The following is a 17,292-nucleotide window of genomic DNA, read 5'->3' as shown; positions in this document are numbered from 1 at the left end:
CTACTCCTATTAGCTCCTGTCTTTAGCGGAAACCACCCCAACAGAACTGAAACCAACCAAATTAACAGTCTGTGTACACGGCTGTCCATTCTTCTTCTTTGCTTTACAGGTTCCCAGGTCAAGAGCTTCACCCATGATTAAGATCTTCTGAGGATGATCAACAGACAAACACACCTGCAGAGAAGACACAGGGTGGGACTTAAAAGTGAACAAAGGCATGGTCTTTCATCAGCAAGAATGAGTTAAGAGGCTGGTTGGCGGGAGTTAGCAAGGTGCTAGCAGTCTATAGGAATTGGAAGCCAGGACCCGAAAAAACAGCTGTAGGCATGGGAGGTAGAGAAGACACGTTCACTTCTCTATGCAGTAGCCATTATCACCATCTTTGCTGCAGAATCCGGGTTTCTTATGGGCTAGCCAACGCTCAGCCTTAGATGATGGATCCTGTTTATTTTCCCAGCATCCCCTGCAGCTAGTGATGGTCATGTGACTACGTTCCGTACAAGAGACTGAGGCAGGAGTTCCGGACAAAAGCAGACGGAGTGGGGCTGGTTCACTTCCTGCCTTCAAAGGCGATGTGAGGGCGAGAACTTCAAAGCCATCCAGGGACCAAGAGGAGAAGGCTGAGAGGCTCACAGACACTGACTGACGTCACTACATTGCCTATGTCGGGCTTATTTATTATGTGAGAAAAACAAACCCCACTGTTTACCATTAAAAGAAATGGTAGGGAAGTTTTTGTTACTTGTAGCCAAATACTTCTGAACCAACAGATGAAGATTTGTTGCCATTCTCTGGTGAAAGGAAAGAAGTAACTTTGCCTCTCACTCTCTGGTATTATATTAAAGATAATATGTAGTAACAACAAAATGATGCTTCTTGCCGGTCAGGTGGAGAGAAGGTCTGCTCCTGTTCACAGGAGATCTCGGTTTGCTCTCCTGCTGCTTGAGAAGATGACCTCACTGATTCTGAGCTGCAGCTACAGCTGTTCTAATGAATGGAGCCAAGTCCCCTCCCCTATAAAATCCTGCCTTCTTGATGCGGCCACTGAAATCTATGGGAGAGATCTAAGGAGATCTGAACATAATAATTCACAAACACTCCAGGAATCTTGAAACTAATTTGGAAAGACAAGATTTAAATTATGAAACACTTAAGAGTAGGTAGAAATTCAGAATATTGGTGGGTAAAGAACAAAAAACCAGATGAGGGGAACATAAAAGTATGACTCAATATGCAGGGGTGGACCAGTCACAAAATGTTTGTCATAAAACTTGACTAAGCTGCAAAGACCAAAAAAAAAAACAAAAACAAAAACAAAAACAAAACAACAAAGAAAGAAAACCATGGAAACAGATTTTTACCTCCTCAGAACCATCCCTGGGCTTCATGGGGTTCGCGTTGAGCAACCCTATGACAGTACCCTGTTCAGTCTTCCAGAGTTGTTTGTGAACTTCTCCAAACAAGAACAACGACACGTACCGCGTCAGGTCACGGAGATCATTCAGTCGCCAGATACTAAATGTTTTCCCCTGGAACAAATATTTATTCTTATTTTTACTAAAAAATTTTTTGAAAAAATTTAACGTTCTATTTATTTTTGAGAGACAGAACACGAGTGGGGGTAGAGGCAGAGAGAGAGGGAGACGCAGAATCCGCCAAGTAGGCATCAGGCTCCGAGCTGTCAGCACAGAGCCCGATGCTGGGCTCAAACCCCTGGGGCACGAGATCATGACCTGAGCCGAAGTCAGAAGCTCAACTGACTGAACCATCCAGGAGCCCCTTATTTTTACTAAGTTTTGCACAATGGGCTATACTGTCTCCATGTATAAGTGCTCTATTGTGGAAAAATATATAAATATATCCACCCTGAATACATAATCTTGAGAATGTCTGCTAATTATAAATTAATCCTCTCTCTAGGCTTTAGTATTTATTACCTCTCTTTCATTTTTTTTAAATGTTTATTTTCGAGAGAGAGAGAGCATGAGCAGGGGAGGTACAGAGAAAGAGGGAGACACAGAATCTGAAGAAGGCTCCAGAATCTGAGCTATCAGCACAGAGCCTGACACAGGGCTTGAACTCATGAACTATGAGATCACGACCTGAGTTGATGTCAGATGCTTAACTGACTGAGCCACCCAGGTGCCCCTGCTGTTCTCATTTTAGAAATGAAGGTGAAGTCAGGCAAGCCAATGGCCCATGTGTTAGTGAAGCCTCTAGTCCTCAGGTCTAAGTACTCAATGGGATAGTACCGCCTTTCTAACTACACACACAGTGTTAAAAGGACCACTGGAACTGGTAGCACTACCATTTAATAACTTACTCATATAAATTTAGTGGATCTACTATTTATCACTGATGGTATTATTAACAATAATAAAGAAGTATCAGCTCTATGCTATTAAAATCTTTGCCTAGTTTAGAAGAAAAACAAAAGCCTCATTTAATGACAACTGGCTATGTTTAATGGTCAAATTTCAAAAGCATTATCATGTATCTGAAGAAATGTAACTCAAAATGCTGACTATATCAGCAACTTCCACTTTCACAGATTTTTTTTTTTTTAAAACAAAATAATTTCAATACACAATCAAGCTATTTCACAGAGGCAACCCAGAGTGGGTGTGGTTATAGGTTATGGTGAGCCACTGACTGGATTTGAGTGTTCTATTTTCCCATGGATTTGTACAATGCCTTTCAATGTCATCATAGCCACTTATGACACAATTCAGAACCTAATCGAATGAACCAGACGTGTTCATGTTCAACTCGACAGTAATAGGGCTAGAGAAGGACTCACTAATCTGAAAGTCAACTCGTTGTTGAGGCGGCCAGGCCTTGTAGAAAAATCCAAGGTTGTCCAATATCTCAATTAAGAGAAAGAAATCAGTAATGACCATGATCATAGTATTTTGAGAGGTGGAAGAGAATTCTGATAGAATCAAAAGCCAGTTCCTTCCTCTAAAAAATAAGCACATGGAAGTCCTCAAAGATTAAAGGTAGGGGCGCCTGGGTGGCACAGTCGGTTGAGCGTCCGACTTCAGCCAGGTCACGATCTCGCGGTCCGGGAGTTCGAGCCCCGCGTCGGGCTCTGGGCTGATGGCTCAGAGCCTGGAGCCTGTTTCCGATTCTGTGTCTCCCTCTCTCTCTGCCCCTCCCCCGTTCATGCTCTGTCTCTCTCTGTCCCCCCAAAAAAAAAAAAAAAACGTTGAAAAAAAAATTAAAAAAAAAAAAAAAAAGATTAAAGGTAAACCTAAGTTCACATAAAGGGAGAATGAGGCTTAGAACCCAGATCTTGTGACTCGCCATGCCACAAGATAATCTTCTTGTTACGCCTCAGTCAACTGCGATTTTAGAACTTGTTAGATTTCTTGTAATATTCACTGTGCTCACAAGGACGGCAATTTCAGAATTTCTGCAGTTGCCCTCTTACTTCCAGTCAGGCTGTCCAGAGAGTCTGTGCTCAGCCTCTCCTCCATTAGCGGGAGGACACCGTCACTGGGGCAACCCACATGTACCACAAAAACAACGACAAGTGAGACGCAGCAAAAACAATGCAATGAAAAGCCCAAGGACCCTCTACAACCAGATCTTCTATAAGTAGGGCATTCTCCACATACACCCCTCTCAGACAGCAATCCAACAAAGGTGAGGCAATCTGGGAACTTATGAGCAGCTATTTCAAAATGAAATACTGATGGGCTTGGGCTAGAAAAATCAAGAACATGAGTCCCCACTGTTAGTTTGTGATTGAGCAGCTAAGAAATCAGTAAGATGCTTACACTATTACAACTCTGTGGAGTGATTTTCTTCAATATAACCCCAAAAGTCACCCAGTCTATTTCTTCCAGCTTCTCACTTGCCATCTTTTCCTTGAGCTGAGAAAGTCTGATCAGTTTTCGGCCAATCATTTTCTTGTTCATCTCTGTGGAGGACACTCGAGGCCGCCTGGGTCAAGACACCAGCAATTATTAGATTATTATTATTCTAATAAGAGATTCCCTGGCACTGTAGCAGTTTGGTAAGAAGAGATGTTATGGACAGAGATCTTTTCTGAAGTCTCGGCTCTCAGGGAGGTTTAGTTATGTAGTATGGGCAAAGCAAAGATGGTTTGTTTTTTTAAGTAGGCACCATGTGTGACACAGGGCTCCAACTCACGACCCCAAAATCGAGAGTCGCTTGCTCTTCCAACTGAGCCGGCCAGGCGCCCCCAAGGCAAAGAAAGATTTTTATGGCAGATAAATAAAAATAAGATAATTCTTAAAGCTAGGTTTGTGCTTCCTTCGATAGAGAAGTGGAGCTTATATAGAAAACAAGAAAGATCATACACTCTTTTTCTTATACATTATAATGTATGTTATAATATTCTTTTAAAAGTGATCTCTGAGTTTAATACAAAATCATAAATTGAGATTACAAAATAAGATATTTAAATTTCATCAACATTTTCAGAGAACAATAAACCAAGGCTTCGATTAATATATTCTTATTCCTTTTTTTTTTTTTTAATTTTTTTTTTTTTTAACATTTATTTATTTTTGAGACAGAGAGAGACAGAGCATGAACGGGGGAGGGGCAGAGAGAGAGGGAGACACAGAATCGGAAGCAGGCTCCAGGCTCTGAGCCATCAGCCCAGAGCCTGACGCGGGGCTCGAACTCACGGACCGCGAGATCGTGACCTGAGCCGAAGTCGGACGCTCAACCGACTGAGCCACCCAGGCGCCCCAATATATTCTTATTCCTAATGAGACTCCAACAACTGTGTGATCCCCTAAATCTGCAGGCCACTCAGGAGCTCTGGCTGAGTAGTTCTGACTTTGTCTACCCACTTCAATTTACGAGCACAGTGCACTCACACTCGCAACATCTTCATCTGTGGGGGATTTCAACCAAGAACTTGTTGCAGTGGACAGGATCATCTTGGTAGGGGGACGTATACCTTGGAAAAAACCTTGCAGCGCCCTCAGTGAGAACCACAGCTTTTACTGTATGCCATGCCACATGTCCCAGGTGTCATTAAAACACTGAGTACTTTCTTCCGATTTTGGAGAGTATGGAGTCTTTAAATACACATCTACGGTGTGGTGGCACCTACCTGCCTCCCCGCCACCGCTCAGTAACGTGTAATTTAAGATCTTAGCAGTTTTAGTTTAGATTGACATGGGTTAGGTGTTCTAGGATAGCACCTAGCTACTCAGATGGACTGTACTAAAAGCAATCTGGTCTCAGCGTAAGGATTATTGCCCTGCCCTGGGCTTCGACAGAAGTGTTTGTGGAGCTGCAACGGACTAGTGATGGGGGGCACAGAAGACTTAAAAGTCCAGGCTCTGAACTGAACTGATCCTGGGATTTATTCCTATTTTAACAGAGAATCTTAATCTCCCCACACAACCGAAGCAAAGGACATAAACGTGCCTTGAAAGTTATTAGAAAGAAAAAGAGCGCAGGTATTTTTCTTAACATTAATTACAAGATACTATGATCCCGGTTAAACTGTGAACACCTTTATGTATTTAAAAATAGTCTCTATCACTGTTTCTGATTACGTACACTACTATTTATTTTCCCATTTCCTTTTCACAGATGCATTATTTTTTACTCACCATGTAAACATAAAAAGTCTTCTTTAAACATTTCACATGCCAACTGTACTGTACGTTATGGTTACTTTTACTGCCAAGTTTTGCCAAGTTCAAGAGCTGTTGTTGTTAAGTGGATCTGCTGTACAAATACATTGTTTGTAGAAGGCTCAGTCCTCGGGAAGGAGGACAAGGCATCTAGTGGGGCAGGAGAACAGAGTGAGAGGCCTTTACAGTTACTGACCTGAGTCTCAGGCCCGAGAAGGCTTCCACAGAGATCACGGTCTGCGGTTCTCCAGAACTCCTGGGGGTCCCTGCGCTGTGATCTCTGGTCAACCCGCTAGGTTTGTTTCCAGGAGTAGTTCGGAGTGGTTGGGAAAGTGTACTTGTCATCCCTGAAGACGAACTTTTGGGCTCTAAAAAATTAACATAAAAATTAAGTGAAAGGAAAATCACACCAACCCCTACAAAATTTGTTTTTATAGAATTCTTTTTAAATCAATATGCAATAACCAAATTTTGAGAGAACAAAGGAAGCCCACAAGACCACTGCCGTACTACCCTCCAAATCTCTGCAGTGCAGTCTGAAAGAACTTCCTGGGACCACGGAAATGTTTTATACCCATGCTGTCTGGTATGGTGGCCACAAGCCACATGTGGCCGTAAGTACTTAAAATTGATTAGTGCTTCTAAAGAAATGAATGTCTAATTTTACTTAAATATAAATGTAAATAATCGCACGTGGCTAGTGGTGGCTATAGTACAGTGCAGCTCTGAAACAGAGTTCCTTTGTGCAATGACATTGAGCATTCCCTATACACAGAGCACTGTGGTAGATTGCATAAGGGAGTAGTAAGAGCCCTCCTTCAGGGATCAATGATTAGTGATTTGTGTTCAGATCAACTTTCTACCTGAAGAAAATGTGAAGTTAACTCCCTTTTGTTTCTGGTTTCATCTCATTCCATTTGGTTCCATTTCATTTTATTTACAGGGTGGGGCAGGCGGATCTAGGGGGACCAGGGTATTCTACTGACTTGCTTGCATTAAACATCCCTGATGTGGTTACTATTCTTATTTTAGAAGCATTTGATAATGTTCCTGAAGGTCAGAAAACTTGGATATTTTTCCTTAACACAATTTCACTCTCTCTTAAATAAGACTGTGTTGTTTACCCTCAAACAAGACTTTGGATCAGCGCTCCCAAGCTAGGAAGCAGGGCAACCCAAGAACTTGAGAATCTCTAGAAAGCATGCCCATGCCCCACGCCCTCAAAACTGAACTTTGGACACCGCCTAATGACATAGTAATGTTAAAGATCCTAAAGGGATGGATGCCATTCATAAGCGGATACAAGGAATACATAATTTTTGTTAAATAAATATGAACATGCAGGGCTGCTATTCCCTACTACAGAGTCATATGCCATTGCTGTTCTAAAGGGCCTTTGTGAACATACGTGGTGAATAGCATGCTGCTCACTCTGAGCTATGTTATCCAGACCATTCTGTCTTAGATCTTCCAAAGAATTATTTTTTTTAATATTTAAATATACTTCTTTGAATTTTATTTTATTTTTTAATTTACATCCATGTTAGTTCACATACAGTGCAACAACGATTTCAGGAGTAGATTCCTTAGTGCCCCTTACCCATTTAGCCCATCCCCCCTCCTAAAACCCCTCTAGTAACCCTCTGTTTGTTCTCTATACTTGAGAGTCTCTTATGTTTTGTCCCCCTCCCTGTTTTTATATTATTTTTATTGTCCTTCCCTTATGTTCATCTGTTTTGTATCTTAAATTCCTCATGAGTAAAGTCATGTGATATTTGTCTTTCTCTAATTAAATATTTTTTAATGTTTATTTTTTTTTTAACTTTTTTTCTTTAATCTTTATTTCTGAGAGAGAGACAGAGTGCAAGCAGGGGAGGGACACAGAGACAGGGAGGCACAGAACCTGAAGCAGGTTCCAGGCTCTGGGCTGTCAGCACAGAGCCCAACGCAGGGCTTGAACTCACAAGCCGTGAGATTATGACCTGAGCCGAAGTTGGATGCCCAACAGACTGAGCCACCCAGGCACCCCTAATGTTTATTTTTAAGAGAGACAGAGAGCGCACATGTGAGCAGGGGAGGGGCAGAGAGGGAGACAGAGGATCTAAAGTGGGCTCTGCGCTGACAGCAGAGAGCCTGATGTGAGGCTCGAACTCACAAACCGTGAGATCATGACCTGAGCTGAAGCTGGACGCTTAACTGCCTGAGCCACCCAGGAGGCCCGAGATCTTCCAAAGAATTATTACCATGTGCAAACTGAGGCAGTGCAATAAAATCAATACAAAGCACTTATCAATATTTTTCAGTTTAATTCTACGTGCTTATATGTGGGCTGAACTAGAACGGTGTTTGAATATACATCTCTACTCCTGGCGAAGAAGTCTTTTCTAAAGAATGGACCCTCTGCTTTAATACAACCTCACTTCAAATAAAACCTGGCCATTAAAAGGAATCTGTGCCTTGAACTCACAAGCCTGAAAACTCAATCTCTGGATTGCACAAGAACTCAATCCAGTGGTTATACTTGCTACAATTCAACTACAGGACTGTAGAGCTTCAAAAACATTTAATTTGTTGTTTTAGTAAATACCTACTCTGCACCTGAGGGTTTTCTGGGCACTTTAAGATGCAGAGGAAGATTACAAAATAGAGCATATGGCTCTCACTCCCAAACAAACTTACTTTTCTCAATGGGCAGTTAAGACAGACCCCCAGCTGTCCCCTGCAGGTATGACAGTGCTGAACTGAATTTTAAACAGAGCCAGACTGGGGCGCCTGGGTGGCTCAGTCGGTTAAGCAGCCGACTTCGGCTCAGGTCATGACCTCGCGGTCCGTGAGTTCAAGCCCCGTGTCGGGCTCTGTGCTGACAGCTCAGAGCCTGGGGCCTATTTCAGATTCTGTGTCTCCCTCTTCCCGACCCTCCCCCGTTCATGCTTTGTCTCTCTCTGTCTCAAAAATAAATAAACGTTAAACAGAGCCAGAGTAGCGAAAAACCAGGCAGGCCTTGAGTACTGTACCTGCAGGTGAAACCTTCGGAGTCCGAGCCACCCGCTTGGTTTTCGGTAGAGCAGGGACATCAAGCTCTGCAGCGAAGCATGTTGACTCCTGAATTCTCTGAACTTTCTTCTCCTTTAGAGGGGGACGTGGGGACTTAGCTATGTTATTAAAAGGAAAGAAATTAACAAAGAAAATTTAGAAAGGAACTCAAAGGCTATTTTACCAGCAGCTGAATGCAGAAGTAATGCTATAATTTTTCTTTCTCTTTTTTAAATATTTATTTTTGAGAAAAAGAGAGAAAGTATGCATGTGTGCGAGCACAAGCAGGGGAGGGGCAAGGAGGGGGGGGAGAAAGGGGGAGAAAGAGGGAGAAAGGGAGGGGGGAGGGAGGGGGAGAGAGGGGGAGAGAGGGGGAGAGAGGGGGAGAGAGGGAGAGAGAGGGAGAGAGAGGGAGAGAGAGGGAGAGAGAGAGAAAATATGAATCCCAAGCAGGCTCAGCGCTGTCAGTGCAGAACTTGATGCAGGGCTTAAACTCACAGCCCATAAGATCATGACCTGAGCTGAAATCAAGAGGTGCATGCTTTACCCACTGGGCCACCCAGGTGCCCCTATAATTTCTCACTAACAGAGATGCACGTTATTCCTAGAATTACAGTCTGATTACCAGGAGATTTATGCAGAAGGGCTGGACTTGCAGGCTGTGTAATTGTTGCTATTTTTAGCTGTTCTTGTAAGGATTTCATCTGCTCTTGCAACTTCTTTAATTCATCTAGGAAAGAAAAGTATATTGACTTAAGACCCAGAGCAGAAGAAGTATCATACATGGCAAAAATGCTGGAATTACTTTTGGTGTCTACTCCCTCACCCTGAAATGCCAAGAGCCACAATATAATCACATACTGAGAACTCACCATTAACTTTTGCACTAAGAGGTCCCTTAGAGAAATAAACTTTGTATTTTCAGTAATCAAGTCTCTAATACCTAAGCTAGTCATGAATTTGTTCTACTGACAAATATCACAGATACATAGCCCCAGTTAACAAGTTTTTAGGAATCAAGAAAAGTGATTAGTATTTCATAAACTGAATACCATAATAAATGCTGGTTCTTGTATTAGAAGAAACAGCAAACCACTGAATTTTATTATAATTTCAGAATATATAAGAGACAATGCCATGAATAAAAAAAGGGCACTCCACAAAGCTTCTGTTCAGAAATGGTCTCCTGCCCAAAAATAATGTGGAGAAGCCTGCCATCTTGTCCCTGGCTCCCCATGCATATGAGTCTCTGGGTAAGATTTTTCTGTAACAGGCACGAAAGACGTTAGAGCCATTCTGGGAGGGACTAAATTACAGCTGGCCTCTGCATGCTGAAATGCTGGCTGTGAATGTCTCCTCTACTAACTCCCACGATTTCTTTCTTTCTTTTTTTTTTTTTTTTGCCAAGTCATGTATCTCCACTCTTGACTCAGCAGCTATTTTGATGAAAACTGTCAGGTTCCATCTAGTCTACCATGAAGAGATTAGAAAAGCAAGTAGTTAGGGCACCTTGCAACTCTTGATTACTTTTCCCTTGACTGGGAGCAGGAGCAGTGGGGACACTGTTTTTAGTTGACTGCAGTGTGGGAACTTCTTCTTCATCTGTTAAGTCCCCCATATCTCCAAAGAGAGTGGCCAGATTTTCCTTTCGGTCCTCAGTCTCTCCCACTTCTCCATCAGCAGGCTCCTCTGAGTAAGATTCACCGTCATCATCTGCATCAAAGAGCTCATCAAATGCATCAGGTTCACGATCTTCCTGGGTCAAGCGGTGACTCTCTTCTGAATTACAGTCCAGGGCTGACTCATTCTCCTCCAGCAATGCAGTCAGCAGAGACAAATCATCTTCCTCCCCTGGGGAAAAAGACGAAGGACAGAAAGTAAACCTACCTGAGAAAAACTGCTAATGACAAGCAGTTAATTAAAACACTCAACATTAATAAGGCAGTTAAAATGGCTCACCATTTTGCCTGGTAAATTGTTGATCTTCTGTCCACCTTTCCTCTTCCCAAGTGCTTATAGGGCACTGGGTGAAGGAGAAAGGGGCCAACACCTGCATAGTGACCACACCGGGCCGTTCACTGGGCTGATCTTTCTCCCTGTGCTACTTCAGCTAGTGAGATAACTTCCTGCATACCAACTTCCATGAAATCCAACCCATAAGGGAATAACTCAAAAATACACTAAACATGCATTTAGGCTTTAATTGTTTGAGGGGTAAAAAAATTTCAAATGTAGAAAAGGTACAAACAACCATATAAAAAGTACTTATATTTCATCAACCAGAATGAGTCATTTATGTTTGCTTCTTGCCTTTACGTTAGATAACTTAAAAAAAAAAAGTTTATAGTTTATCATGCCAAATCTTTTTTTCAATGTGTATATGGTTTTTTTTTATGTGCATATGTGAATTTTTTTATCATGCCAAATCTTATCACAATTCCTAACCACTGCCTCCACACCCTACTGCAAGAAGTATCCTAATTTTGGTATATCAGTCTAGTCCATTTTTCAAAATTTTAACTTACATAAGTATTCATAATCCATACAGAGTATTTGGTTGATTTTCGGGACACCTGGATGGCTCAGTTGGTTAAGTGTCTTACTTCAGCTCAGGTCATGATCTCACGGTCTGTGAGTTCGAACCTGGTATCAGGCTCTGTGCTGACAGCTCAGAGCCTGGAGCTTGCTTCGAGTTCTGTGTTTCCCTCTCTCTGTCCCTCCCTCACTCATGTTCTGTCTCTCTCTCTCTCTCAAAAATAAACAAACAGTAAAAAATAAAATATTTTCATAAATTGTTGCACACTGTAGGTATTCCTCTGTATCCTGGTTTAATTCAACATTGCATGTTAAGACCGACCTGAATCAAAACATACAGTTCTAGTTTCTTTCAACGGCTATATGGTAATTCTTTTCCAATTCTTTCCCACCACAAACTATGCAGCAACCATGACGATGTCTTGCATACGTGTGACAGTTTCCCAGGAATACCTAGCACTAGTGGAATTGTTGGGCTGCTGGGTGCACATTTTCCGACTTGCCCAGATACGGCCAAACCCGCTCCCAAAGTGATTACTCACTAGCACTATGCCAGTGCCACTTCTAACACCTCACCAATATCTGATGTCACTTTAAGTTTTTTTGCTAGTCTGATGGAGGATTTTAAAAGGCATCTCAGTGTTCTGATTTGCATTTCCAGAGAAATCTCATGAGGTAAAGAATTGTTTACATTTATTGGCCCTTAGGATTTCTTCTTTCTTTCTTCTTTCTTTTCCTTTTGGTGCCCATTTTTTCCCCCCTGTTTGGGTATTAATCCTTTAAAAAATCTGAGCCATTTTAAGACATTAAGGATATTTCATGCACCGTGCCCCCCTTCACCTGAAAGACAAGAGTTAAAGTCCAGAGACATCAAGGGTCTGTTCAGGACCATATGGCAACACAGGTCAGCACAGGAGCCTGGCTTAGGATGGAGATCTCTAGGCCAGCAACCCAATATTCTTTGCACCGCTCTACACTCTCTTACCAGATGGAAAAGAGCCAGCGCACAAACTCATGGGCTAGAATCTGATGAAAGGGTCTAAGGTTTAAAGTTAGATAATGATCTGCTGGAATTTCTTGCTCAATAATCACTGCAAAACTGGAGGGCACAGGAAGAAGAGGCGACCTGGCTCCCTGTGCTCTGGGTGAGACTGCCACATTCCCTCAAGGGAGCCAAGAGGCCTTCCTCTCTCCTGTTCTTAGCTGCTGAAGAGAGTACACTTCAGGAAGAGGCTTTGGTTCACACCACTCATAGTTGATGATAAATGTTGCCCAGAGCTAATCTGTGATGCCTCCCAGCCCGGTTCAACTCAGTCACCACCAATAATCCTGTCTTCATGTTATGCTGACCCAACCTCCCTGCTTCATTTATACACTGGATCCTCTTCCTCTCAACCCCCCAAGGATGTCAGCCTATAATCATCAGCTCTCCTCCCCACATCACCAATGATTCCCTGTCTTCTGGAGCATTCCCCTCGGCATATGAATTCTTTCTAGTGTCTTCCATCATACCAACCAACTACCTGATTATCTTCCCACTTATTTGTTCTTATCTTGCTCTCTGTACTAGAATGGAAGCAGAAATGTTGTGCAACCGTGTTTCTGTAGTACCGGTGTTTCTCTAGACCAGATTTCGTCCACACTGGACCAAACTGTTAGCACTGTGCCAACCAAATGAATGTTTATTAGATACAACGGTTTCTTAGAGGACACATACCCATTCACCATTTATTTTCATAACTATCTCATAGCAAATAATTATACTTTATATTATATTAACCACCCTGAAGGTAATTTGATGATTTCAGGAAACAGGACGCTATTATTATACCAAAGGTACAATAAATGTCACGTGTTATCACAGTGTGAAGAATTTCAATAATATTTGGTTCTACTTTTTTGAAAAAGGAAGAGAGTAATAAACTTGGATTTAAAACCAAAATCTAGTTTCAGATAATGAGCTCATTATGTAACCAGAAAAATAATGCATTTTATTTGTCAGCATCTCTTTACAGCCAGCACAATCACTACTAAGCTACTCCCAGGCTAAGCTCTGTTAATCAGAGTAGCCTCTTTTTATTAGGTAAATATTATGCATACACCTCTGCAAAATAAACAAAATGAGAAAGGACTACAAGAAGTTAACTCACAGCTACACTGAAGCGACTTCAACATTAACTGTGAACTCTGAAGTCAGGCTGCCTGGGTTCAAATCCCTACTGTGGCAGTTTCACCTGGGACAAATTACGAAACATCTGTCTCCTGGTGTAAAAAATATGGCTGCTCATAGGGCACCTGGGTGGCTCAGTCGGTTGAGTGTCCGACTTCGGCTCAGGTCATGATATCATTGTTCACGAGTTCAAGCCCCACATCGGCCTCTGTGCTGACAGCTCAGAGTCTGGAGCTTGCTTTGGATTCTGTGTCTCCCTCTCTCCTTGCTCCTCTCCTGCTCACAATCTGTCCTCTGTTCTCTCTTTCTCTCTCTCAAAAATAAACATTAAAAAGCAAATAACATTCTCTGATTGAAGTGCGATTTTTTCTGAACCACTCAGACAATACTTGAGGGTGAGGTAGCCATTTTCACTATACCGCAAGTAGGATAAATAACAAGTCCATGGACAAAAGCGTGGTTTTCCATGAAACACACATAACTTGAGACAGCTGCCAGAACTTACCATCCATGCTGTCAAGAGAACAGTTGTGATAGGGAACTTCAAAGGAGAATCCAGTGCCCAGGAGATGGCAGGAATGTCGAATCTCGGCTATGAAATCAACATTAGAAAAGTCACCCTTGATTGTTCTCGCTTTCTCACATACCATATATAAAGAATCAGGGATCTCACAAATCCTACGGGCTTGAAGCTGAGGATTCGTCCAAAATCTGACTATTTCTCCCCTCCTCCCCCACCCCTTTTATCTTGTCTTCAAACTATGGTGTAGAAACTCAGTTGAGTTATGGAGCAGTTTGCTGGGTACTAGAGCACATGGATGAGACTGACTGTGAACAAGTGTTATTGAGAATGGCCTAAATATTAGGGCTATTATCCCATGTTATTTACTGTGACACATTTGATGGCTCCCTTATGCACAGCAATCTAGTGTGTAGCTCTACTTAGCTGCAACCTTCGTCACATCAGGATTTCAATTCAATACTACTTAGCAAAACGCAGAGGCGGCAGAGCTAATTAGGGTAGATTCATGTTATTGTGTGCACTCTCCTTTTTTTCCTTTAAATGATTTTAGTGACTGCAAGAAAAAAGCTCAACAGATTTTGTCTAGGCTCTTATTCAATGAATATGAGCTTCTATAGCTGGCTCTGGGAAGTGCAAGGTCAAGTATTAATTATGATGCTTTCTTTTTATTTATTCGAGAAATACTTCCATGGACCTATTGTGTGCTCCCCACTGTGTTGTCTCCTGGGGAATCTGCTGGATTGTAAGCTTGTTGAGGGGTAGCAAATGGTCTCACTCACCTCTATAACCAACCGCCCTCCCCACACCCCCCCCTTCATACTCTACCTCACCCTCACATCCAGGACCTCCCAACAACTATCGGTTCTATCTCCAAAACAGTGCTCAATCTTTTGTCTGAACCATGAGCTTCCTGTATCGTCTCTGTGTCTCTGTAATCTCATTTCCATAGAGCAGCCACAGTAGTCTTTTCTTTCCTTAGTAATCTCTGAGGAATATAAACCACATGGTAGTATTCTCTTAACTAAAATTCTTTAACGATTTTTCATTACCATTAAAACAAAATTCAAAAGTCTGTGAATTAAGTGGATACTCTCTCTCTTGCCTACTTCTACTCAGACTAGCCTGCCTACAACTACTTGAACACAGAGAGTGCTCTCAGGCCTCACGCTCTTTGGAAAGTGCTCCCCTAGCTCCTTCTCACTCTTCAGTTTCCCCTTAAGCATGGAGTGTTCCGAGCCTTCCAGACCACCCTATCTGACCGGGTCCGCGGCGCCCGCCCACACCTCATCCTTTTCGTGACTTCACTGCACTTTCCACTGTGGTGTGCGTGTTATCTGTTATTCTCTTTAGATTCTAAGCTTCACGGGGGGATAAGTAATGTGTGTTTGGAGGCCTGCACATGGCACACACTCAGTAACTTCAAGCAAATCACGAATTGAAAACAAAAAATGAAAAAAATAAAAGTCTCCACGGCATGCATTTTAAAAGGTTACTTGAGAAAGAACCCAAACCTGGTCCCTTAAGCAGAGAGGATGGCCCGACGCCTGGTACCTCCTTGGTGCCTTTAAGGCGCCCCTTACCTTTCGGTCGCTCGGCACCCAGAGCCCACCCGGCCGCGCGGACACCGCGCTCGCCCGATTCCAGTTCTCCCCCACCTGACCGCCTCGGGCTCCGCGCTTCTCGGCCTCGGAGCTCTCCAAACTCTCCCGCAGACCCGCGTGGCGGGCCCCCTACCTCACCCCCGGGTGACCACCCACACACCCAGACCCCAGCTGCTTACCCTACTCAGCACCCCTTCCAGACCTACAGCCAGACCCGCCAAAATTCCAACTTGGCTCCACCCCCCCGTCTGACGCCAGACGCACGCCGACTTAGGGCCGCGCTGATTGGCTACGTCAGCTTTCTTGGCGACGACTATCTGGCAGAGATGGTAAAAGGCCCATCTTGCATAGAGCGATCTGATTGGCTCACGTGACCGGGCGCCCTCTTTGTTGGGGGCAAGAAGACTTCCGGTTGGGGGCAAGAAGACTTCCGGTCGGTGACGGCCTGAGCTCCTTGAGATAAAGTGGTGTTGTGGTGCCTCCCAGCGCTTGGAAGTTTAAGTGTTCCTGGAGGGTGTTTTTACAGGAGGTCGCAACTGAATTCCAGACATTCTCCCGGACTGTCATCCACTCCTTTCTACGAAGCCAGGCGGAAGGTAACGCTTGAGGCCGAGAGGCCTGCACAGAGACGCTTAAACCGGAAGCACATTGCAAACGTTTCTCCTGCCCTCACAAATGTCCTGTGGTAGGACTGATCCTAGAGAAGTCTGACCGAACGTGCTGGATGATTATTTAACAACCCCTTGTGTTGCACTGAGATGGCTGGACTCAAAATCAAAACTCTGGTTCGCTTTGAACTCTGCCTGGCCTTGGGGAACTAACTTCTCCCTTTGGGCTTCTGCTTCACCATCTGTGAAATGAGACCTAAAGTCTAGGGGACATTCTTTGAGGCAGTGGAAACGACATTTTCCAGAAGATTTCGTGATCCAGAGAATTGTAACTTGTGTCGGACTAACTTGTTAGGAGTTCGTATTTTTCACAGAACATTTTTTAGTAAAATTCAGATTTTGGGGGGGAGGGAGGGATTTACATTCTAAAAATGGTGTTTGTACATAATTCTGAGAACTGCCCTTTCTAAATGCACAATTCTATTTAGCTTATACATAATTTAAAAGAATTCAAAGCAGAAGAGTTTTTGGTGGAGCAAATGGCCATTTTAAGTCTTTTCCCCCCTCTCACAGCCACTGTTCAGCCCCTGTATTCCCACCCTCCCACCCCGCGCCAATTATTTCATACAAGATGGTATCTCTCTATCCATTGTGTTTGCCTTCGTTTTCATAAAAACTAAAATCAGCTTTAGGATGATGAAAATAAACAGCCCAGATACCATCTACATTGATTTTTTTGGGTGTGTCCTAATGAAGTATTAATGCTCCTTATTATCTGACTTATTATATTGACCCAGGAATGGAAATAATAACCACTTTTGAGAGCTGCTAGTGTTGAAAAATTCACAGTAATGTTAGCACCATTGTAATCAAACTGACAAAAGGAACTTTTAAATTTATCACTACATCTAATTGCAAAGGTTCGTCATAGACTTATTAGCCATGACACGGACATTCCTGGACCAATTCTGATTTGTTTTCCAAAGTTCTTTTCTTCAACTTGACTTTCCAGGTCCACTGTGCACCCAAAGCCGTGCCAAGAAGTAGAAAACAATACTGGTCTAAGCCCTCAAATTTTCGTCCAACGAGGGATCAAGAAACTATTACTGGAATTAGCACAGCGGTGATTTTGAGAAAGAATTAGACGGGTGCCTGGGTGGCTCAGTCGGTTAAGCGTCCAACTTTGGCTCAGGTC

General features: G+C 43.0%; 1 protein-coding gene across 6 annotated transcripts in view; it reads right to left on the bottom strand.

Moving 5' to 3' along the window:
• Nucleotides 1-15,709, bottom strand: part of MCM10 (minichromosome maintenance 10 replication initiation factor) — an 83,365-nt gene extending 67,656 nt beyond the window's left edge. For 5 of the 6 annotated variants that reach the window (XR_007154167.1, XM_047868054.1, XM_047868055.1 and 2 more), the window contains exons 1-9: nucleotides 15,669-15,709; nucleotides 13,871-13,957; nucleotides 10,170-10,511; nucleotides 9,286-9,390; nucleotides 8,642-8,779; nucleotides 5,824-5,995; nucleotides 3,783-3,948; nucleotides 1,362-1,529; nucleotides 58-174 (exon numbers count right to left, since the gene is read on the bottom strand). Coding sequence is in view for 5 of the 6 variants with exons in the window: in XM_047868054.1 (XP_047724010.1) it covers nucleotides 58-174; nucleotides 1,362-1,529; nucleotides 3,783-3,948; nucleotides 5,824-5,995; nucleotides 8,642-8,779; nucleotides 9,286-9,390; nucleotides 10,170-10,511; nucleotides 13,871-13,877 (1,215 nt within the window). In the remaining variant the exon portion in view is untranslated. Of the gene's footprint in view, nucleotides 1-57; nucleotides 175-1,361; nucleotides 1,530-3,782; nucleotides 3,949-5,823; nucleotides 5,996-8,641; nucleotides 8,780-9,285; nucleotides 9,391-10,169; nucleotides 10,512-13,870; nucleotides 13,958-14,713; nucleotides 14,734-15,668 lie in introns of those variants that run through there. The other variant, XM_047868053.1, reaches the window with a different exon arrangement.
• Between the last annotated feature and the right edge of the window lie 1,583 nt (nucleotides 15,710-17,292).

The sequence above is a fragment of the Prionailurus viverrinus genome, chromosome B4 (genome assembly GCF_022837055.1).
Source record: "Prionailurus viverrinus isolate Anna chromosome B4, UM_Priviv_1.0, whole genome shotgun sequence".
In the NCBI taxonomy this organism is placed as follows: Eukaryota; Metazoa; Chordata; class Mammalia; order Carnivora; family Felidae; genus Prionailurus; species Prionailurus viverrinus.
The sequence above is the reverse complement of the archived record's forward strand: the minus strand, read 5'-3'. Positions and strand labels throughout refer to the sequence as shown.